Source organism: Alligator sinensis, unplaced genomic scaffold (genome assembly GCF_000455745.1).
Source record: "Alligator sinensis unplaced genomic scaffold, ASM45574v1 scaffold266_1, whole genome shotgun sequence".
Classification (NCBI taxonomy): domain Eukaryota; kingdom Metazoa; phylum Chordata; order Crocodylia; family Alligatoridae; genus Alligator; species Alligator sinensis.
The window spans coordinates 1,242,366-1,267,593 of NW_005842362.1; the positions used below are offsets into that span (position 1 = coordinate 1,242,366).

General features: G+C 44.9%; 1 protein-coding gene across 1 annotated transcript in view; it reads left to right on the forward strand.

Annotated features, from left to right (window-relative positions):
• Positions 1-1,078: 1,078 nt before the first annotated feature.
• DISP1 (dispatched RND transporter family member 1) overlaps positions 1,079-25,228 on the forward strand; it is a 123,774-nt gene continuing 99,624 nt past the window's right edge. Inside the window, 1 exon segment of the mRNA XM_025210637.1 lies at positions 1,079-1,161. Within this exon segment, the coding sequence (XP_025066422.1) occupies positions 1,157-1,161 (5 nt within the window). The 5' untranslated portion in view covers positions 1,079-1,156.

Genomic DNA, 25,228 nt, shown 5'->3' on the forward strand with positions numbered 1-25,228 from the left:
TAACAAAAGGAGTAAAAAATATTCCCAAGTTAGGAGCCTGAGTAGCTGAGTGGATGTTGTTGATGTCTTCAACAGTAACCGAGAATAAGAGAGAGGATTGTTTTGGAAAAGGGCTAGGAGGAAAAATACAGTTCAGTTTTGGTCATAGTAGGCGTATGTTGAGGAGCCATCAAAAATAAAATATTAGTCAGGCAGGAACAGATTAAGGCATAATAATTACTGGGGTGTGTCTACAGCCAAAGTTCCCAGAGTTTTATGATTATTTTGGGCTTTGCTGTCACTTAAGGCTTTTATTTTTTAGCCTTTCACAGTTGCAGGAGAAAAAGCTCAGAAATATGACTGATATCTGCATTGGTCAAACACCTCTCCCCAATTTTGTGAGCGGCACCTCTGAAAAGTGTAAGCTGTCTTATGTTTCTCGGCAGTGTCAGCATTAAAGTCCATTGTCTTAGGTCAGTGGTACTTAACCTTTTTGAGGCTCTTAACCATGCTCCCGATGCCCCTTCATAACTCTTCTGAATTAGCGGTACCCCATTTCAAAAACGAATTTATTTACAGTGCTTACCTCCTTGCAATTTACGACATTAAAAAGGCTCTCTCACTGCTGCAGTTGATAATCTCTGCTCTAGAAACCAATCACGTCACTTAAACTGTGCACACATTGTTACTAAGAATTTGCTAATGTGGCTAAGATTGTAATTAAACTTGTGCCTATACAGTGATATTTTTGAAGGAAGAAGGAAGTCCCTTTTCCACTGAAAAGCTCTTGCTGACTGACTGCAAGAGGGCCAGGATTTTACTCAGGGTCTCTCATTCTGTATGCATATGAAGTTAAGAAGTGCCTCATAACTTGATGTTTCCTTGTTCTTAAGACTGCACTAGAGGTTGTCGTTATTAGCTACTTATAGTTTTCTTGACATAATTTTTGCTGGTTTGGTTATAGCATTGCAAGTAACTGTATCTAATGCAGAATGTAACTCAGTCTGCTTACACAGCAACATCCAGCTACTGGGAGCACTTTAGCATCAGCCCTGCCTGGGCTTGACAAGCAACCCTCTTCATTTCTAGGTACAGTTCAAATTTTGGGAAACAACTTTTTAAAAATCCTCTGAATCCTGAACTCTGGCTCCTGAGAAGCTGCCTCTGTCTTAAGTCAATGCTGTAAGTACAGGATATTCTTAACATATGCTCAACTCTGGAACTTACTTTGTGCCCTACTTTTTCCTCCATCTGCCCCCTCCCCCTCCCCAGTCTGTACCTGAATGGGTGTGTGATTGGGCTCTTTTCTGGACACTTGCCTGCTGGTGTCTAGAGCCACCTGCCTTTGCAGCCCCTTCCACTGGCTTTAGGAGCATGCAAGGATTAGGGGGACTAGCTAAGCTGAAGAGTGACCCCACATCCTCTGCCCACTCACCTGCCCACCTGAAGCATGGTATACTGCTCAGAGTGCTGGGGCTGCTGGAGGTGACAGCAGCTTAGATACTAAAATGAATGTATGATTATTGGTTAGACAATAGAAAACTCCAGTAGGTAATATAATAACAATTCTGAAAAGTGAGATCTGGTAATGCTTGTGTGATATTTAAACAGAGAACAGTCCAGGCATGCAATCATGAGTTACAGCAAACTAGTTTTGAAAAGGATGTTCTGAAAACCTGTCAGAACAGCTGTAAATGCAACTAACATAGGGATCTTTACACACTTCAGAGATTTCTTATAGCTTATTTTATTTATTTTTACTGGCATTGTCTGCCCTGCTTGATTGAGTATTTGTACCCCCTGCTCTGACTTAATCTCAATTTTGTACCATACATTTGTCTCCCACAGGCAAGATTCCTCTGGAAAACATGGCCCATGATTCTGTTTCAGGACTATTATGATGCATAAGCACATGGGGATGCTACATGATAATTGCATAGGAAACTTAAATTCTAGTATTTCCTAACTTTTGAAGCTTAGGGTTGCATGCAACCTTATCACTTTATTAACTTTTTTTTTACTGTGATTTGTAATTACGCTACTCTTTAGAAGTTTGTTACACAGGTTGTCTGCATCTCATCGTATTTTTGGCTGAGGATATTTGGTAGATTTTTTTTTTTTTGTATCCCAGGTTCACAGACTTTAGCTGTCTCAAGTTTCCAGTAACTGAGATTTATTTATACCATGGCAGAGTAGGTGAGCATAAAGAAGTATGTATAATTTGAACACATGTTCCTGCACCTCTTGGACCTGGGACAGAAATTACACATGAACTGGTTCAAGTCTGTAACACAACAGAAGTTCAGTGCACATAAAGCCCTTTCAAAATAGCTGAAACCAGTTTAAGATAAACCTGGATGGATGTAGTATCACACTTAACAGATTTAGGTTAAATCATTTCATTGAACTTCTGTCCTAGATCTCTTCCAGATTCAAGTTAACTCACAGTTCCCCAGCATCCCAGGATGCTTTGCACTTCCCCCACAAACTCCCCCCTCACAGGGTGGGCGAGCTAGCCTTGGCCCAAGCTGTCTGCTCCAGGGAAGCATGCTTCTGGCCTGGGCCACTGCAGGCATGTGGCTGCATTTCCAGAATCAAAAGTGAATGTCTGTTCACTTATCGGTTCAACCTATGGAGCTTAGACTAACCTGCAAAGATTGAACCAAGTCAGCCTTGGGCTTTTTGATTGTCTGTACTTAGCCTTGAGGATTAAAAACTTGAAATGATCATGCTATCATGCCACTAGTATGGATTATAGCAAAATCGAATAGCTTCAGAGCTATTACTTTTGTAGTCTTAAAAAAAACCCAACAAAATAACCGTTTTCTTTAGTCTTGGCAAACAAAATATTAATGTACAGTACAATGGCAAGTCTGCAGAAATGTCAGTTATTTACAGAGTACCCAGATAAATTTAAAAGAAGAAAATATTAGGTTAATTACAGTTCTGTTTGAAATGATTGCTTGCCAGTTTTCCAAGTAATACCAAAGGTTATAATATCTAAAGATTAGAGAAACTTTCCCACTCTCTTCAGTTTGTTTACTTTGTACAGTTGGGAAATCTTTTGTGTATAGCTAGTTTCATTGCTGTCCCTGTGTACGGATTTCACTCGTGTATTAGTAGTGTTCAAAAATAGTAAATCTTTAATTCAGGATATAATCGATCTCTGCCCATATGGCTCTTTCATACTGCTGCAGGAGAAGCAAACTTTTGAAACTTAGGAAAACATGATTATATGGTTGCAAAATTTACAATAGGGAGAGGCAAAGCCAAGTGGTTTTTTTTCTCAATTTGGAATAGATTTTTTTTAAGTACATTTGATTTCAAACCAATAGTTTCCCTCTTTAAATTGCCAAAAGATATCTTTGTTTTTTAATGCACTCCATAGCTCTTAATCTGTGCAACTGATTGCCTCAATAATATGATTTAAAGAACTAAGGAAACTTCAGAACAGGAAGAGTTCATCATTATCATCATCCTAATATCATCAGTTTTTTATGGTACATGGGACAGAAAGGTTATTAGTGGCATGAACGGCACATGTCCCCGGTGGCTGGCGGGGCATGGCAGCAGTGGGAGCATGGAAGCAGTAAATGGGGGAGCTCCCGCCGATGCTGCCAGCGACCACCCGCAGCTGCTGGCAGCAGTGGTGGCAGCAGCCGGTGGGAATCACGGACTGCCTGTAGACACTGACAGTGTTGGCAGCACCTTTTTGCAGGGGGTGCACCGCTACACTCAGGGCGTGCACGTGCACCTGTGTGCACCCCTTACTCATCACCCCTGATTAGCAGCCTCATACTTTTAAAGACATAGGTCAGCCTCTGGCAGTTAAGGGAAAAAAAATCCAAACAGAGATGTTGTTGCAATTATGGTCATCCTGTGGATTTTATAACTTTGTGCAAATGGTTGCCATTGTTTGGGATTGGTCCATTAGATATTTTGATATTCTACAGTAGTGGGACAGGTTTGTCAAAAATTAGCCCTTGACTGATTTTGATGCTCCTATTTCTGCTTCCTGCCCTGTTGTGTGTCAGACAGAGGCTACCTGTGATGCTTTTGGCCACAGATTGGTCATCCCTATTGTAGGATTCACCATACTGTACATTCTTTCAGTTAGGGCAATGGAACATCTGTATATATTTTACAGACTATAAATATAAGAAATGCTACAGTTTGTATAACAGAGATATTTTAGGAGAAACAGAGAAGTGAATAATGTAAGCCAGGAACACACTTGTATTCCTATTCATTGTATGTGTCATGGTTTAATCTCTGCTGCCTAATACACAGATGGCCTTGCTTCCATGGTAATGATAATGGTTTCTGACAACTAATAAATGCTGGAGAAAACAAAGTTATTTAAATTTCTTAAGTAAAATTTATAAACTGAAAAAAAATGCTATTTCTGGAAGCCCGGGGGAAAACGGTTTCTGTCAGATGCCTACTTCTTTTTCTATAGAAGATCAAACTGCTTCTCTCTCCTAATACAAATTTGACCTCAACAGACTACTTTTTTCAGCAAATATTAAGTGATGTCATTAAAGATCCCAAAAACAAAATTTCAGAATGACTAGCATAAGATACTTAAACAAAATTTAAATTAGAAGTGTAGCCATTTATTTCAGTTTGCTGATTTGCTTTACTTTATATGAATTGTGATCTGCCTCAGAGGTATGAACTCCTTCTCTTTTTGACATCCTCTAAAGAGAGAGACTCTTTTCTGTTTCTTCAACAAGCAAAGAATCCATAAGAACAAGGACTCTCAAAAGCTATCCAGGTAATGGTATTCATAGATGTTTGGGTTGGAAGGGACCTTAGCTCGGGGCTGGAGGTTGTGCCGGCCTCTTCCCAGTATGGGGGCTGGGGCCAAGCAGGGGCTGGGTGAGTGGCAACGGCGCTGGGAGGGGGGCTACAGGGAAATTTAGGATGACTATAGCCCACCCCATAGCCCCCCCTCCCAGCGCTGCCACCACCCATCCTGAGCGCAGCCTGGCCCAGCCCTCCGCTGGGAAGAGACCAGCACAATCCCTGGCCCTGAGCCTGGGGGGCACATGCTTATCATGCCTTCCCCAGGGGTGCATGCATGTGCATGGTAGGGAGTCCCCACCTCATCCCCACTCCCCTGCGCCCCTGGACGAGCCACCCGTGGCTTGTCCTGTGCCCCGCCCCGGCTGGGCAGTGCCTACCCCAGCCCCACTTCCTCCTTCACTGGGGGGGCCTCAATCTGCCCCCCCATGCTGGTTCTCTCCCCCATGCTCCTTCCCGCCACAGACTTACTGGCCGGATTCTGGTCTCCAAGCTGCCAGTCTGCATTCCTGGCCACAAGCATGCTGCAACTGCGTGCATGCACATGGCATTATCAGCTACATCGGCCAAAAAAAACCAATTGTCGATAATGTCAAGATTTCCAAATTAAAGTTAATTCCAGCAACTTTGTTATAAGGGGCCACCTGTCATCTTATCTGCATTAGTTGCTTTTTACTTTGCAGCACTGGCCAATCAAAGCACAGCTGCCTAATGTTACCTTAGCATTGTGTATTAAAAATTACACATGTGGCTCCACAACCAAAACAGCAGACCCTTGAACCTACTGGGTCACCCTGACCAGTGAAGATGTTTGGGCATTCATGCCTACCTGTGTTGTTTAAAGACATTACTGTTTGGAATAACTGTGACTTTTAAAGGTCCTTAATAAATTCTAAATTTTCATTTAAAACTAGAATAACAAATTTAAAGAAGACTTTTTACTTGGTTGAAAAAACAAATATTCTTTTGTGCTTGCTTATTATTTTTAGCCAAATTATAGGATTTTTAAATCAGAAAATCAACTGAATGTCTTACCTACCCTTCAGGAACATTTAGCACAATATTGCTGATATAAAGCTTCTTTTTACTGTTTTGAATATTGGGGAACCATGTATGACTTATGAATTCTGGTCGATAATATTATGGAGTTATGAAATAGTTGTATATTTGGAGTGTCCTTGTGAATGCTTATCCCACCTTGCTGATGAGGCTTCTAATGTGTAATTCCCATACCAGGACACACAGTCATTTGATAAATCTAAATGGTGGTTTACTTAAGTCAAAACAGCTCAGTATTGAAGTGTGAGCAGGTGGAACAAATGTGGTTCCTACCCAGAAAAAAAAGTTCATCTTGTTTGTTTGCAGGGAGCTAGAGTTTTAAGATTGAAAAATGAGCAAACAGAATGAAATAGTCAGTTAGATGGTAAGGGGATATATGAAAAGTAATACAGGAGGCTTGGGGCAAGAAACAGGAAGTCTTATGCATGGACAGGCTTTTACAGCAGAGGAAGCCTGTAGGACCAATTAGAAAGGCAAGCTGGGCTAGAAAGATTCTGTAGTTTAGGAATATATCTTGAGCTATACAGAAAGATTGTAGTCCACCCCAAAGGACTTGACCCTAGACCAAAAACGCTCCCGAATGATGAGGAAGCTAAGACAAAAAATGCTGTCAGGGTTTATTTTTCTCTCTCAGATCTGGGTCTTTTTTTGCTGTTAAGAGCAATAATATGTTTAGAAACTGTGCAAAGCATGTGCATGCATGTGCATAGGTTGCCAACTCAAGAAATCATTTTTAACTGACAATCTGCAAGGTTTTTACTGGCAGTCAAACTGTTCTACTGATGTATGTTTTACATAATGTAACTTTTGTGCAAGGCCCTGTCCTGCTGCCAGGCCTCAGTTAGAATACTGGGTTCAGATTTAGCAGTTTAAAATCAACCTTGATAAAGAAGTTTGGTCTGTAAAAAGTTTGCAGTAAAAAAAACAAACTTTGTGGGTCAGTTGTCCTGCTTCACTGCAGTGATTTTACACTGTGCTTCCCCCACCCCTTGCCAGAGGTCCCCTGCTCACCCCACACCCTGATGACCCCAACTGCACCCTGCATCATGCTGCCACCCTACCACCCAGCCTTATACCTGCCGGCCCTGCTCCCTTGTTCTGGCACAGATGCCTAAAGAAGCGTATCTGCAATGCAGCAGTATTACAGGCAGCCTGGGAAGCAGCTGCAGCATATTGCTAAGAGAGCAGTCCCTGCAGGGTGTTGTGCTTCTCCTTGGACACCAGGTGGCACTGCTCTGATCCAGCTGTCAGAACTTCAGTCAGTTTCCAGCTGCTTAGTGTTTTTACTGCTGGCTAATGCTTTTTTATGGACTTCACTGGCACCCATTTTCAGACTGATTTTTTTTTATTGACAGCTAGCAATCCTGATGTGTACATGCATCTGTTGCATGCTCCTGAGGAATTAAAGCTATAAAGTAAAAAGGCTCTCACATCTGTGGTGGGGAGTTCTGGGAGGCTGCATATTTAAGCTACAGGCAAGTCTGAAGGGTTCCAGCTAGGGTTCTGTCTCACAAGGGCAGCTAAACCAGTGGAGCTCAACCTTTTTACCTGGTGGGTTTAATGGGCAGCGCCCAGTCCAGCTGTGGGCCAGATCCATCTGGTGGTCCCAATCTGGCACCTGGGGCTGGTGTGGTGGGACCGCATCCGGCCACACAGAGGGGGCAGTTGCATTGTGGGGGGAGGGGGGACTGCCACAGCCCTGCGGTGGCAGGGGAGGGAGCTTGGCCTGGCCCCACAGGGCAGGAGGGGGCATGACCCAGCTCCAATCCACTGCATAGGGCTTGGTTTGGGAATTTTGCAGCAGAGGTGCATGGCAGTATGAATTGTCAGTGCTTCCCTACTGCCAAATTTCCCAACCTGTGAGGTCCTGCGGGCAGGATATCATAGCTCCATGGGCAGAGGTTGAGCACCCCTGATTTAAAGGGAAGATCTGCTCTCTGATTATATGCCCAGATACTCCAAGATAGTGGTAGTACTTGAACTGTTTTCTGACTCCAGAGGTTTGAAGCATACTGTGGCCAGTAAAAAGGGGCAACTGCTACTTATTTAGCCAAAATATAATTTCTTGCTTTGCCCGTGTAGTATCCGAATCTTTCAATTTTCATTTTAAACTGGGGTGTAAGTGCCTTGGATGAGAGACTTAAATTTAAAAACAGCCTTATCAGGGAATATTTGGATCTTTTTTCCTTCAGAATATAATGAGTAATACAGATATGTTCTACTTTGTAGTGGGCCTGTATTTAATTGTCTCATTGAAATTCCCAACAAATAAAAGCTCCAGCTAGAAATGTCTATGCTGAGACTCTTTTTCGGCCCAGACGAAGCTAATAGTTGCCGGCTGTGCTTTTGTCTGTCCTTATTAATCCAGGTACTGCTACTGCTTCTAATTTTCTTCTGAACCTTTGAAATCCAAAGAAATCCAAATCCTATCATTTCAGACAGCATATAACAATAGGATTTTCTGGCACACTTGTAATAGAAAACTTTATTTCTAAATCTGTTGTGCAGAAAGAGCACAGTAAAAATGTTCTGTACAAAAATATGTGGTTTTGGCTAATAGGCAAAAATGTTTACTGGTAAATTATTTATCACCCTAAGTGAAGAATGTGCACTGTTCTGACATAAATCAATTTTAAAGTATACAGATCTGCCACTAAGTCCATATTGCTATAAATACTTACTCACCTGACTTTCTATTGTTTCAGATAAGAAGTTTGGTTACATTTTGGGGGATGGCTGGAGAATTTTATTTTCATGTGGAAGGTGATCAGCACAGCAGTTAACAGTCTGCAAAACTGTACACAGATGCTTAATGCAAAATAAGTTCAGTACAGTGTCCTTGGCACTAAAATTAGCTTATTCCACTTCCAACTACGGTATATAAGCCCCTCATTTAAGACTTCAGAATACATTGCACATTGCAGGACATGTAGGGCTTATTTAATTTTTCAGACTTTCTTTTAAGAAGAGAGTTTTTTGCTTAGGAGGGATGGGTTTGCTCTAAAAAAATCTTACTACCTTCAGTGAGGTTAGTATCTGTATTAGTGGTGAGATTTGTATTTCATCTTCATTGAGAGAGAAGCTTGATATGGCTCAAGAATTACTTGACTCCTTGTGGGGTCTGACAACTGTGAAATGAAATCAGAGACTCACTTTGCCATTTTTCATATGCTACCAAAATACTGGTTAATCAGTTTTGGTCCTTGCTAACCTCTGCTGGACATAAACTTGTGGATTGGAGAGGAATGCTTCGTACCCTTTGCTAAACCCCAGTTATTTTCTGGACTCTTCAGCTGGCAGTGAATAATTTAAATTAGTTTTCTGATATTTTACCAGTTCTTAACCCATGTGTTCAGGTAAAAAGAATTTTAAGGCTAAAAAATGCACATGAAAAAAAATCCTTACCTGTGCCAGCAGCATTGTAAACATTCTTGATAACTTCTCTTTTGTTTGCCAATTTTTTCTTTTCCTTTTCAAAGTCCAAACAAAGCAGAATAGAAGTAGTAAAAAAGTAGCCATTTTCATTTTCTGGTTCTCAGGGCCTAGACTTGCTCCAGTTTTCTTGTTGCAGTTCCTGCAGAACAATGAATAAATCCAAAATGTTCATCTGAAATTAAGAAAAAATCCCAAATACATTGATTTTAATATTCTATTTAGTAAAGATTTATAAAAACCTACATCTTAAGTGACAACTTCCTGATAATATATGAATTGTATATTTAATCTCATTGGCAATGTATCCACCAGAAAGCAAGGAAGAGCTGTTGAATTAGATGGATCATGGCATAGAGGAAGCTCAGGTATAAACTTTTCTTTGTGCCAAAATATCATTGATTTTAATGACCAAGGTTAGATATGTGACAAGATTTAATTACATATGTGGCCTGATTGATGCAGTTAATTCCCTTCTTTTCCAGTTAGTTAATTTTTCTTAATTACTAAACCAAAAGTAATTACTTAAGAAAAGTTTTGGTCCTTTTATAAGTAGCTGTCTCTTCAAATGAGACTATATTTAAAGTACCTCTTCTGAACTCTTATAGCACATGTAGTTACTGTGTAACTTTATTAAGAGAGTCCATGGTAGTTATCTTTCTTGATCTTTTTATTTCCCAGAAGTTATTGTCTCGAAGCCTGATATAATCTACCGTGCACATCCCTTTCTTTAGTATTCTGCAGGAGAACATCATCCATTCTTCAGGTGGAAGGATGAATGGCTGTGGTTAACTCAGGTCGGTCTATGCTGCACAGTTAACCTTGGCTTATACCCAGATATTAACTTTAATGCTCTCCTACCATCCTCAGCTTACCCAACTGGGAGTTGAGGTAAAACTCAGGCTCCACTTGGAACCTGACACTTTGCAATGGCAGACCAATTCCCATGCAACAGACACCATTGACTGGAAAATAATGTATGTCTCTCAGAAAAAAGAACCATGGAACATGCCTCAGAAACTTTCAACAAGCACAGACACAGTAGGGACACAGCTACAAAGGTAGGTATGGTGAAGATGCTTGAACCGAAGCTAAGCTAACCATTTAGATTAACTGGACGTTATAGACTTGGTTTTAGCGGTTGTCACTACAGAATTTTCATGATATGGGACTCTGAGGTAGAAAAACTTGGGTGCAGTCTTCTAGGCTGGGGACAGAAGTTACACATAAACTGGTTTAAGTGATCAGAAACCAGTTTAAACCTGTAACAGAACAGACATTCAGTGCACATAAATCACTTTCAAAATGGCCAAAACTGCAGACTTAACTGATTTAGGTCAAACTGGTTTACAGAACTTCTGTCCCAGACCCCTTCCTGGTTGAAATTAAATCCCATTTCCCCAGCTTCCCAGGATGTTCTGCAGCCCTGGGCTGTGCTGCCTGCTCCAGTGGAGCAGGGTTGGCTCCACCCGTCTCCTCCCTAGTCGGAGCATTATCACTGCTCCAGCTGGTTGAGAAGGGGGTGAGGGTGGGAAACACTGCTCTGGAGTACCCCCTTTGGCAGGAGTGGGGAGTGTGGCCCGAGGGGAAAGTGGGGGTTTAATTCTCCCTCCTTCCCATCTTCCACCAGTGTGGGATCCCAGCTGGGGTTTGCCTGGCTCTCCCTCTGCCCCCTCACCCCCAGGCTCAAGCAGTGAGAGTGGGGGCATAGCCAGACCCCGGCCCCAGGCCTGAGATGAAGGGGGGAGGAATCACAGAGAAGCGGGGCTGGCAGGGACCTCCAGAGGTCCTCTAGTGTGTAGTCCAGCCCCTGCCTGAGCCCTGGCCAGACCCTCCCATACAAGCACAGTCTAAAGAGCAGAGGGTTTGCTCGCAGAGCCCACAACTGAGAACACCCACTGGGGGAGCGCTCTGTACTGCTGGGGAGAAAAGCCACTGAGAGCGTCCTGTAGCCAGTCTTTCCCCTCTGCCCCACAGTGGGACCTAGTATTGTGCCCCTTCGGTCCTGAGCCCTGAGGCAGTGCCACACATAGAGGCCCCCCCCTCCCCCCCAGCCCTGTGGTAGGGGAGGAGGAAGAAGAGGAGAGCCCTGCCCGCTGCAGCGGCTCCATGACAACCCGGTCCAGCCTGGGCATGGGGCACCAGGATTAATCCAGGTGCACAGCTCCCACAGCCCCAGCCCAAGCTGCAGCCAGCTGGGCCCGGCCCCTCCATGCCCACCCTCAGCAGTGCCTGCAGGCTGGCCCAGCTCAGCTCCACAGTTCCAGTCTCAGCCCCAGACGAGGGGGGTGGATGGTGGGGCCAGGCTGAGCCATGCCACAGGGGCAGGGACCTTCTTATCTGGCTGCAGCTTGGGCTGGGGCCATGGAAGCTATGTGCCCAGATTGCTCCCCGCGCCCTGCACCCAGGCCAGCCCGGGATGTCATGGAGCCACTGCAGCAGGCAGGCAGGGCTCTCGCTCCCCTCCTCCTGCTCTGCAGGGCTGCGGGGTGAGGGGGGCTCTATGTGGCACTGCCTTGGGACTCAGGCTGGAGGAGCACAGTACTGGGCCCCACTGTGGGGTGGGGTGGGGTGAGGAGGGCACCAGTCACAGGAAACCTTTGGTGGCTTTTTTCCCCAGCAGTTGAGAGCTCTTCTGGTGGGTGTTCTCAGTTGTAAGTGCTGCAAGAAAACCCTCCACTCTTTAGATTGTGCTTATATAGGAGGGTCTGGTCAGGGCTCAGACAGGGACTAGACTAGACTCTAGAGGACCTCTGGAGGTTCCTGCCAGCCATGCTTCTCTGTGATTTCCCCCCTCCTTGCCCCACTTCGTGTCAGGCCCGGGGCTGGGGTCAGGCTCTTGCTGCTCAACCCTTTGGTGCCAGCCAGGGGCAGGGTCTGGCAACGCTCCACACCCCCTCCTCCCACCAAAAAAGCCTGCTGCTCCCCGCTTCTCCTCCAGGCACGCCATGGTTGGGAGTTTAAACCCCTCCCTAATCATACTCAGCACCTGCTGGGGCCTGGCCAAGCCCTCCCACCTCAGCTCAGCTTCCCTCCAGCCTTCTGGACACTGCAGAAGGGAAGGGAGGACTTGCTGTAGTGCCCCCCTGGCTTCTAGCCTGAGCCACTGCAGGCATGTGGCTGCATTTCTGGAATCAAAAGTGAATGTCTGTTTACTTGTTTCTTGGTTTAATCTATGTAGCTTAGACTAACCTGCAAAGACTGAATCAATTCATGCTCAGGATTTTTGAATGTCTATACTCAGCCCTATTCTAATAAGCCAGGGGTTTTCAACTTTTTTGGATCAGCTGCTGTGTGCGAACTTCCCCTGCCCCCCCACATCTGGCTGGGTGGGTGGCACCTGCATGGTAGTGCAGAATAGTACGTGGCGGCGCTCTGTCCCTACCTGCCTATGCATACCCCCTAGAGCCTTTTCAAGTACCCCCAGGGGTACGCATGCCCCTGGTTGACAACCCCTGTCATGCTCAAAGCATGCTAATTTATGTGCATTGACAGTCATGTTATAGGAACATGGATAAGATTTCTGGGGGAATATTCATTGGTTTTTAGTGTTGTTTTAAGATGTGCCACTCTACAGTTCACCACATTAATTTAAATACCACACATACCTTTCCCTCAGAAATCAGCTCTCCAAAACTGGGTTGTATGTCTTATAAGTGGGGAAGTGGATTTCCTTTGCCTGAATAGAAGCATGGTGCTGTGAAATGGCTGCTAATGGTCTCTCAGCAAGCAGGGATAGAAATCAGTGTTAACTTTTCTCTGCTGATTTCATATTGGTAGTGGTTTCCGACTGCTTATTTGGGTGTGGGCAGTATGTGAAAAAATACAGTATTTTACAGCCAATTGTGGGAAAACGTGTCTATCCTTCTGAAGCTCCTGTGCAGAAATGTTCTTAGCTCACTAACACAGTAAATCAGTGGTCACCAACCAGTGGATTTCGATCCACCGGTAGATCTTGGAGCCTCTTGTGGTAGATCTCAGAGCCTCTTGGAGTCGATCCAAGGCTGGGGTGGGGGGCTAAGTGCCCGCATGCATGCATGTGCGCACCCCAGGCCAGCAGGTCAGTCCGTGGGGGAGGGAGGGAATGGGGACTAGATCGAGCCCCCGCAGTGAGGGATAGTGCCACAGAGGCAGGAGGAGGGGGAAGTTGAGTGGGACCATGGCCCGGTGGGACTTACCTACTGGGGAGGGACGCCCCCAAATAATTTTTTCTCCCTCTGCCTTGATCTCCCCACCTTCCCTCCCCACAGACTTACCTGCTGGGCGGGAGGGTGGCGACGGCACACAGTAGATCTTGGGTAGCTTTTTAACGCCAAAAAGGTTAATGCTTAAAAAGGTTGGAGACCACTGCAGTAAACCAACAGTTCTGGCTTTTCATGCTGCTTGCTGCTGTTTGTGGCCCCTCTTTCATCTGGTGTTGAGTCATGGATGTATGACCCATTCCAGTTATTGACACTATTCATGGAATGTCCATTTCCACAACTGTAGGCAGATAGGTGACCTGAAATACAGTGGACCACTTTTCAGCAGCAGCTTGTTCTCAGAAGAAAGCAGTTTGTCTTAGTGAAAGAGATCATACAGGCTTGGTGGTGAAGTGGAGACATCTGTTGTTTTATAAATAGCTGTGGAATCCTATTGATGATCCAGTTCTGGAGAAGATGCATAATCACAGAGCAATGGGACTGTCATCGGGTAGCCCTGGGATAAAAAACTGTGGTTCCAGAACTTCTGCACTTTCGTGGATCTGTGAAGGGCTTACCTTACCCCTCCAATGCCTTACAGACAAGGGAAACTGTGCCAGTCCAGCCGTATGGAAGAGTGAACAGAGTACATTTGCCCATATTGGGTAAGCAAGCCGGGGTTCAAAACACACACAAACCATGGTGAAAGGCTTTTGTGTGTAGATGATAATGAGAGCTGAAGGAAAACTGTGTAAAGGCACATATTGTCTATTTAGGGAAGACAACCGTAGGCAGTCTTACGTATAGCTCCTTAATTAACAGAAATCATTATTTAGCAATGTAAATGGGTTTGGTTTCTTTTGCCCCTTCCACCCCCATGAATTTGGCAGCTCTTCCGGTGTCAACATAGAAGTATGTAGTAGAATTGAAAATACAGAAACTGTTCATTCAGTTTGATTTATCTATGCTTCAAATATCTTAAATATCTGCTGAAAATGATATTCTTGCCATTTCAAAACAGTGATTGTCTTAATGTGTATGTATATAATAATTTGGTTTATTGTGTATTTAGCAGAGAAATTTTATTTTTGGCTAACATGGAAATACTTTAGAACTGTAAAATTTTTAATTCAACAAACATGTTTCTAAAGTCTTATCTGCTTCTTTATCTTTTTTTTTTTTTTTTTGCCCCTGGAAATGAGAAATACGTATTTATTCAAATTACCTTCCAGCATCACCTCTTACTAGGCAAAAGGATTTCCGCTTCACTGCTGCAGATCATTAAGATGTTGTAAACAGAAATGCTGCAAAATATATTACATGCATATGACTAGAAATTTCTGATAACCTTAGAGGCTGGCTCCCAAATGATCTTATTAATTCTGTGAGTAATCTGGGAAAAACCAGTAGGGTTTCTTTGACCTTTGCCATCCCAAGTTGCAGTTTTTACAACTTGGAGCAGCCATTAGTAACAATAGCTCTTGAAGTGTAATTTAAAAAAACAACCAGGAAATGTGTTTCTGTTTTTCTTTCTGATGCAGTTAAAGCTGACAATCCTTCTTTAGACCCTAATTCAGTGCCTCTGTTCCTGGAAACCTGTTTGGTATGCCATAATGAAGTTTTCACTTGCCTAAAATACATCAAATGTAACACATGAAGTGTAACTTCCAGTATATAATTCATTATGCACGCAGTCAGTTGTTTCTCATGAATCACACCACCCGAGAAGTTAAAAACAAGAATGGGGAAGGGGATATTTCTTGGTGAGAGAAGACTCCTTTGCAAAGCTGTCTGGGAAGTGAGTAACCATGACGTTTTTATGTTGTGAATGTCTCTCCCCCACTTGGGGGGGGGGGGGGGGGGGGGGTTTTTTTTACGATTTTTATTAGGCAGTTTTAGTACTAATGTCAGCTTTTCTAGGCGTTAGCAACAGGTAGAAATCAGTAATATTCATGAAATGGCTTTTGATCAAGTCCCTTATAGCCCTTTTTATGCTGATGAAGACAAGCTGCAAAATGCTAGGTCAGACTGCTGCAGAGGTTTTAAACTTATTTTTGGCTTCCCCTTCGTTCCCTCCATGCCCCTCTCCTTCTCCTCCCTCCCCTGCCCCCAGGCCACATACATCACCAACCTGCAGTGCAGGCAGCCTGGCTCCCTTCTTTGCTGTGCCTGCAGCTTTGGCACTGCAGCCCCGTTCCAGCCACTGGGGCAGGGGCAACTTGGTAGGGGGAAGGGGGAGGGGGAGAGGCGTGATGGCCAGGTGGGAACTCATTGGCAGCATGCTAACCCTTTCAGGGCCGCATGTGTTCCTGTGGACCATCAGTTGGATTGCCCTGGTCTAGGACAAAGCTCATCTTTCAGCATTGTGAATGCATCTCTTCAAATGAGGGCTAAGGTTTATAAGAAGAGTTGTTCACAAGAATGTCAGTTACACTTGAGTGTTTGGTTCCTGCATTTCAAATGTAATGACATTTATTTTGATATGTTTTCTTCTTTGTTTATTTTAATTACTAGTTTTGAAGTTCTGCCCCAAACCACAACAGTTTGATGTGTTAGCAGCTATATCAAGCAAGTAGATAATAATATTGTGGTAAAATTGTATTTGGGGATATCTTCCCCTTTGACCAGTCTCTATTGTAAAATCTCATTAGCAGCTAAACCACTATTTAATCTGGAAAGCATTTGAACCACGTTTTTCCAACTAGAAGAATGTTTAAAATAATTATTTAGAAGTCATTCAATACATCTTCATCCAAAAAAAAGGATATTTGCTTTTTACAAGTAGTTTTAATAAGCAAGGAGCATAGATTTGGTTCCTAAACTGGATAAAGTTAATGGTCAAGCTTTGTTTTGCTGCTTACTGCCTGAAAAGCAAAAAGTGAAGCCCTAAAGAGTTAGGACAAGGGTTGTCAACCAGGGGTATGCGAGAAGACCCTGGGGGGGTTCGCGCAGGTGGGTGGGGAGAGAGCGCTGCCACGCACCATCCTGCGCTGCTGTTCAGGCGCCACTCAGATGCGGGGGGCAGGGAAGCTCACACGCAGGACTCGCTGACACTCTGTGTCCGGCCACCCCCCCGCTCTGCGTCTGGCCACTGGGGGTACACAGCTTTGTGTCCAGCCACTGGGGGTATACTGATCCAAAAAGGGTGAATACCCCTGGGTTAGAACATGCAACTGGAGTCTGATACAGACATTACATTTGTCCCTGGACAAGTTGTGCCTGTGTTTGTCCTGGAACAGAAATATCCTGGGGTTGGTGTGTAAACTCTTTGCCTTTCTAATTAGGCTTCAGTGAGCAGTTGAATGCATTGCCAGTTTTTTCTGCCATTGATTCAATGATGCAATTGTGGGTTAACTGTTCAGACATACTTTGTGATGTCCCAGGATAAACTGCTAGTACTTCTTATCCTATGAACCGTTTTAGAATTTTTCCCAGGACAAGGGACATACATATCTGAACAATTGCACTTTGTCCCAGAACAACTAGAACATCTCTTTGTAGCCTATAACATATGGGTATATGCTCTCATAGTTTCATAGTTTCATAGTTTCAGGGTCGGAAGGGACCTAATAGATCTTCTAGCCCGCCCCCCCGCCAGGGCGGGAGAACAACCCAAAAAACACAAACAAAACCACTCACCCTAAAAACAAAAACGGGACTCAAATGAGTCCAGCCAGGTAAGTATCCAGCCTCTTCTTAAAGATCCCCAGGGTAGGGCCCAGCACCACCTCCCTTGGAAGTTGGTTCCAGCTCCTAGCCGCCCTAACTGTGAAGTAGTTTTTTCGGATGTCCAATCTGTACCTCCTCTCCATCAACTTGTGCCCATTACTCCTTGTTATGCCAGCGGGGGCTAGGGGAAACAGCGTCTCCCCCAAACCCTTCTGGTTCCCCCTAGTGAGTTTATAGACGGTCACCAGGTCCCCCCTCAGCCTTCTCTTGTGGAGGCTGAATAGGTTCAAGTCCCGCAGTCTCTCACTGTAGGGTCTGCCCTGTTGTCCCCGGATCATGCGGGTGGCCCTCCTCTGGACCCTCTCCATGTTGTCCACATCCCTCCTGAAATGGGGCGCACAGAACTGGACACAATACTCCAGCTGAGGCCTGACCAGCATCGCATAGAGGGGGAGGATCACCTCCCTGGCTCTACTCGAGATGCACCTGTGGATGCACGACAAGGTCCGGTTAGCCCTGCCAACCATGACCTCGCATTGTCGGCCCATGTTCATCTTGGAGTCAATAATGACACCAAGATCCCTTTCCGCCTCCGTGCTCTCAAGTAGGGAGTTCCCCATCGTATAAGTGTGCTGCTGGTTCCTACTACCCAAGTGCAGCACCCTGCACTTGTCCGTATTGAAACGCATCCTGTTCCTGTCTGCCCACCCCTGTAACCTATCCAGATCCTTCTGCAATCTCTCTCTCCCTGCTAGCGTGCTCACCTCCCCCCAAATTTTGGTGTCATCAGCGAATTTAAACAGGTTGCTCTCCACCCCAACATCAAGATCGCTGATGAAGAAATTGAACAGCGCAGGCCCCAGGACCGAGCCCTGGGGGACTCCACTACCCACCTCCCCCCAAGTCGAGTATGATCCATCCACCACCACCCTCTGAGTGCGACCCTTCAGCCAATCTGCAATCCATCTGACCGTGTAGGCATCTATGCCACAGTCGCCTAGTTTATTAATTAGGATGGGGTGAGAGACGGTGTCAAAGGCCTTGCTGAAGTCCAGAAAGACTACATCCACCGCGACACCTGCATCCATGGCCTTTGTGACCTGATCATAAAAGGCAATCAGGTTGGTCTGACATGATCTCCCCCTAATAAATCCATGCTGATTGCCCCTGAGCATCATCTCGGATGCCGGCCCATCACAAATGTGCTCCTTGATGATCTTCTCAAAGAGCTTCCCCAGGATTGAGGTAAGACTGACGGGCCTATAATTGCCCGGGTCCTCCCTTTTCCCTTTTTTGAAGATGGGGACCACATTAGCTACCTTCCAATCGTCTGGCACCTGGCCCAAGCACCACGATCGCTCGTAGAGCCGTGCCAGGGGCCCTGCAATAACCCCAGCCAGCTCCCTCAGCACCCTGGGGTGGAGAGCATCCGGACCCGCTGACTTGAACGCGTCCAGCCCCTCCAGAAGCTCTCTAACCCGGTCCTCCCCAACCTGAGGTCTGAAGGCGATCCCCTCGCGTCCGGCTTCTATCACAGCAGGGAAGTCCCGGTCCCTGCACAAGAAAACGGAGGTGAAGAATTGGTTAAAGAGGTCCGCTTTATCCTCTGACGCAACCACCAGATTGCCCCGCATATCCTGCAGGGGCCCCACATTACCCGGCGCCTTCTTCATCCTCCCAATATATTTGAAAAAGGACTTTTTGTTATCCTTAATCCTGGACGCTAATCCGAGCTCTATCTCCGCCTTGGCCTTCCTAACAGCCCGCCTGCAGGCCCGAGCAGAGGAGGTATACTCCTCTTTGGAGATTACACCCCCCTTCCACCGGGCGTACGCCACCCTTTTGGCAAGCAGGCATTCCCGGACACCCTTGGTGAGCCAGGGGGGCTTTTGGACACTCCTGCCCGCCTTGCTTCTTGTCGGGATGGACACCCCTTGGGCCCCGAGTATCGTTTCCTTAAGGAACGACCACTCCTCTTGGACGCTGAGTTCCTCTGCCCTCAAGGACCCCAGTTCCTCTCCCACTAATCTCCTCATCTCACTGAAGTTGGCCCTCCTGAAGTCTAGGGCCACCACCTTGCTGCGGGCCCTTGACACTCTACGCTGGATGGTGAATTCCAGCACGCGATGATCACTATTGCCCAGGTGGTCAAGAACCTGGAGGCCTCTTACCAGGTCGTCGCCTGCGGCCAGGACCAGGTCCAGCAGAGCATCTCCTCTGGTGGGACTGTGCACCTCCTGAATCAAGTGGAGGTCCTGCAACTCGGCCAAGAACCTCCTGGAGCGGTCCGTCCCGGCTGACTGCTCCTCCCAGCAGATGTCCGGGTAATTAAAATCGCCCATGACAACTACATCCCTTGCTTTTAGTGTCTCCGCAAGCTGGCCTGAAAATTCCCTGTCCAGCTCCTCCTCCTGATTGGGGGGTCTGTAATAGACCCCCACCGTCAAATCCCTCTCGCCTTGCCCCCCCTGGATCTTGACCCAGAGCACTTCAGCTCGCCCTTCCCCTGACCCCATACTGCTGGCAGAGGATGTGTAGTGCTCCTTGACATAAAGTCCCACCCCCCCCCCTGATACCCACAGGCATGCCAGAATAAGGAACATGGCTTTAAGTGAAGAGGTAATGTACAGGAAGAAAAAGTAACTATAGTATACTACATACAAGTAACTTTTTATATGTGGTTACATGTAGTTACCTGAAAGTCTGACCAAACTTATAGAAGTGATGCCACCAAATTTAATATTCACTTGTGCAAATACCTACAATGCAAATATCCAAATGACAAAACCAGCATGCACATGCTGATTAGGTTCTCAGAGCATATACTTGAGTTTATACCATTCTAGGCCCTTGGTGCTACTCAGGGAGAGCTTTAATGATACCTGTAGCAGTGCTAAGCACACACGGTAACAGAGAAGAGGCATAAACTTAGCTTGCTAGGCATCTTTTCACTAATCACTAGTTTAGGTTGATTACAAGTCTGCGCGAGATACACAGTGAGTCAACAGCCACTATAGCTCCATTCTTATACTAGTTTTGGGTTACAGAAGGACTTTACCAAGTGTCAAAACCAGCAGCATAGGGACCTAGCCAGGTGCCCGGTACACAGGGGCAGCAGTGACTTCCAGTTGCTGCTGCAGTTTACAATTGCAATCACATAGCTGTCAACAACCACTTTTTTTGCTTGTCCTTCCCCTGTCCCACCCATCCCACCCCAAGTCAGCGCCCAGGCTGGTTGCCATGTTTGCTCTGCCCGACTTATGCCACTGCCCAAAACCACAGTCTTGCTGATCGATTACACTGATGCTGTGAAGGTGCAGAAAACTGCCCTTTGGAGGCTGGTACCAACCCATCTTGACCTCATCAAGAAAGATGTCCTGAGTGTCCTCAGTCTGTTCTTATCCTTATGGGATGGTGTCCAATACTGCTTAATTCAGTAGTTCAGCTCTTTTCTGAACTTAGGGGACTTTCAGACACTAAGCCCTTCCTACCATCTTAAGTAAGCCTAAGCCTCTAGCTCAGCTAACACATGGGTCTAGCCAAGCTTTGCTTAGTACAACTCCCAGTCCCAGGGACATACTGGAGTTCACTTGTCTCCGCCCACCCCTTTTCTTGCCACTAATCCAAAGAAACAGAGGTGTCTCAGGGCTCCTCCAACTTGTACTGAATGCTACCAGTCCTCAAAGAAATCTGCTAACAGTAGAGAGCTGAAATACAGGAATGCTCTGGATGTACCCACTGCTCCTTCAGTCAACCCCTGTAAGGGGGCCATGTTGGGGCCTGGAGTGCAGCCCATTATGACTTACCTGCCAGATTCTATTGATTTGGAAGAAATAAAGGAAAATATTCTTAAAGTCTTGTAAATGCGAATCTGTTTCCATTTAGACTGCATTCTTCTGAAAGAAATCTGTACCTCCCCCACTTCCCTATAAGTAATGACAGAGAAAAAAGGAAACATTAATCAAACAGATTGAAATGACCTGGATAAGGGCCTCACCGGAAGGATCTAAAATGCTTCTGTGGTCACAAGAACAATTTTCATTCCATGTTTCTGGACTGCATAACATATTACTGAAATCACTAGACATTGGGAATGTAAGATCTCTTAATGGAAATATTATAGACTTGCAATTTGCTTGCTGCTTCAGCTGCTGCCGCCTCCGCCGAGGTAAGCAGGTACACGTGCGGGTGGCACACGTGCACCCTGCTCCCCTCGCTCCTGCTCCCCAACTGTTTACTCTCTATTTTAAATGTGTGGGTAAAAACAGATACTTGGGTTAAAGGTGTTCTTTAATGCCTTGTCTGCAGTAGCAATTTTTTTCTTCAAATTTTCCACCTCTTTACTACATCTGGAGCAGCAGTAGTGAAAGCGAGAGTGGAATCATTGGACAGATTGATTGACTTGTGGAGTTTTAAAGATCACGCCTATTAGACATGCTCTCAGCAAAGTTAGATAGCATAGTGATGATAAACTGGCAGCAAGTCTGGACTAGTGCATATCACTGTTGGGAAATCTGAAGAAAAATGCTTGTGGAGAGACATATGCAATAACTGATCTGATTCTTCTTGCCCGTGTTCAAAGACCATATACTTTCATTTGTGTGACATATCTGTAAACGTTGCTGTTTCAACAGAACACGTATAAATACTTCTGTTTTATTTCTCAGTGACAACTGAGTGTTTGGTGTTGGCCATAATACTTGAAGCAATGCTGTGAAGCATTAGTTCTCTAACATTTCCAGTTTTCCGTAGATTTTCCAGGCTGTACAGAAGCTTAATTGAAGTTCCTAAACAGCTGAAAGCACATTTGGTTTGAAACGGAGACAAACCCAAGTCCTAGATAATTTCAGTGTGTTGATAATTTCTTATCTAGCTAAAGTATTTGTAGACTGTCAGTCACTGTAAATTCTGTAGTATTTACAGTCTGACTTTTTAAAAAAGTTTATCTAGGTTACAGGTTGGTAACCAATGACCTGCATGCCAGATCTGACCTATGAAGAGACTGCATCTGGCCCATGGCAGCTCAGGGAGTCAGCAGCTTGCTGTAGCTGGGATGGCAGAGAAGATGCCCCTAGGGTCTTATCGCTTGCCTTATTCCATATTCTCTCTGAAGCTCTTGCCATTTGCCAGGGGGTGTGGAGATCTGTTGCCTGTTGCAGAGGCTAGGCTGCAAGCAGCAGCCAGTGGCAGCTAAAGGACGCCAACCTCTGATATAGGTGGACATATGTAGCAGTGGGGAGTAATGCAGAATCAGTGAGCTCAACTGTAAGTTGACATCAGGAGACTGCCGAATATCATTTGAAGTTCTCACTAAGAGCAGAGACAAACACATTAGACAAAGCTAGAAGGGTGGGGGAGGCAACTAGGGGGAAGCTGTTTCATGTGTCCATTCCTATCTGATGGTAAGTGGAAGCTAAAGCAAGGCATCTTATTCCTTTGTTCATTCAGGGGCAGTGAGTGAATACCCTAGCTTAGCTCCTCATGAACGTAGAAGAGGAGTGACAGACAAAAAGAGTTTTCCACAAAAAAGTTGAGCATAACAAGACTCCCTCCCCCCGCCACAACACCCACTTTTAACTCAAAATAATGTATCTTGCCATACCTTCAGGCTAAGTACAGACAGTCAAAAAGGAACTGAATTGATTCAATCTTTGCAGGTTAGTCTAAGGCATGCAGATTGAACCAATAAGCAAGTGAACAGACATTCACTTTTGATTCTGGAAATGCAGCCACATGCCTGCAGTGGCTCAGGCTAGAAGCTGTGGGGTGCTAGAGCACGCCTCCCTGCTGAGTTGGAGTAGGCAGCTTGGGCCAAGGCTAGCCAGCCAACTCTGTGAGGGTGGGGCTTGCAGGAGAGGTTCAAAGCATCCTGGGATGCTGGGGGACTGTGGCTAGGGACAGAAATGACACACAAACTGGTTTAAGTGATCAGAAATGGGTCCAAATCTGAAATGCAACAAAAGTTCAGTGCCCATAAACTGCTTTCAAAATGGCTGAAACTGGTTTAAGATAAATCTGGATGGATGTAGCATCAGACCTAGCTGATTTAGGTTAAATCAGTTTATTGAACTCTCTGCCAGATCCCCTTCAAATTCAAGTCAACTCACAATCCCTCAGCATCCCAGGATGCTTTGCACCTCTCCTGCAAACCCTGCCCCCCGCCCCTTTTGCTGAGTTGGACAGGTTAGCCATGGCCCAAATGTCTGCTGCAACAGAGCAGAGAGACATGTGCTAGTGCCTCCTGACTTCTGGCCTGGACCACTGCAGGCATGTGGCTGCATTTCCAGAATCAGTAGTGTGTCTGTTCACTTGCTTATCACTTCAATCTATGCATTTTAGACTAACCTGCAAAGACTGAATTGATTCAGCCTTGGGCTTTTTGACTGTCTGTATCTAGCTCGAGAGTTAACTTGAATCTGGAGGGGATCTAGGACACAAGTTCAATAAACCGATTTAACTTAATTGATTTAAGTCTGATACAACATTCATCCCTGTTTATCTTAGATTGGTTTTATCTATTTTGAATGTGGTTTATGTACACTGATCTTCTGTTGTGTTACAAGATTTGAACTGCTTTCTGATCACTAATACTGGGTTTATGTATAATTTCTGTCCCTAGTCTCAATGTTAAGAGAGTGCTAGCCACAGGACTGAAAACTAGTGAAAGAACTTGGTGACATAGTGCTCCATTGAGAACACGGAACCCAAAGCTAATTACTAAGGGCATTTTTACATGTCATCCAGGGCTGGTGTGGGGTGCCTTAATTGGAGTGGCTCCAAGAACCACTGTAATTAAAGCACTACTAGCATCTCATGGATAAGCATTCTCATGCTTCAAAATGGCAGAGGGGGTGCTTTAAGTAAAGCTTGTCAAACAAGCTATATTTAAAGCACCCTTGCCACCATTTTCGTGTATGCTGATACACGAGATGCTGATACATGAGTCACGGAGGCTGGCTGGAGAATGTTAATTAGCATGCTCCAGTAGACTTAATTCAGCAGACTCAATTATTTACAGCACATTGTAACAGCCTCCCTGCACATGTACAGGTACCTTATAACATTTCAAGTTTTCATATAGGATTTTTCCCCCCCTAAAAACTGTTAGTTTTCTGCATCGGAGACGGTCATAATAACTTAAATGGAACAAGTTGGTTACTGTAGTACAACTGGTGGTGAAAAAACAAAGAGCAAGACTTGTAAATGTGTCCCATGGCCTTGCTTTGTAACCATTAAAGAGTGCAGTGCCCCAGCAACTAAAATTTCATATCCCTTGACTTACTGTTGTTATGTTTTTGTATACTAAAGGATTAGACAATGTATTTCAGGAGTTTAAATGATGGCAGCAGTTTCGATAATGAATGAATGAATGATGTTCATTCATCAACTTAGTTATTTTGACAGTTTTACCTAATTAATTGGTCTAGTCTGAAATCTGAAATCGATGAGAATTGTAACCATTTATATTCTAGCTTGCCACCTAGGGGGAGATAATTTGGAAACATGTTACTAAAATTGTGTGTGTTTACAGATACACTTTTAAAGAAAAATGGAAATCCATTTAATGCCCCCATTGAATGTTACCATTTGTCCCTTATGAAGTCAGCAAAATCCCTAATTTCTCTTTTCCCTTTGCCTTGCCAATTTACTTTGCTTGGAGGTAATTAGGTTAAACATGGATGACTTGACACACACCTCTCTGAGCTTTATGGTGGCTGACATATTTTAGTGTTGTTGGAGATGCAAGTTCAGTGAAGCTTACTGTAGTGATTAAAAGGTGAAAATGGTTAATGGAGTGGCATTACAGTGAGGGGAATTTGCATGTATACAGAAACTTCTTAGAGATTTGTTAAAGCTGAATCCTGATTCAGAGATTCTTAAATGATCACCAGTGTTTGTTTTGGTAGATTGAATGTACACTAAAACTGGCTAGAAGGGATTCCTTCCCTCTCTCATCTAGAAACTGCAAGAAATTGCTGGTTTGTGAAAGCCTGATCACAGCCTGAAGGGAATGGTTGGAGCTACAGGCTTGATTCATGAAATCAGGTGTGATCAAATGTATTGGGGAAAGTAATGAGATAAAATGATCAGGGGTAGGGAAA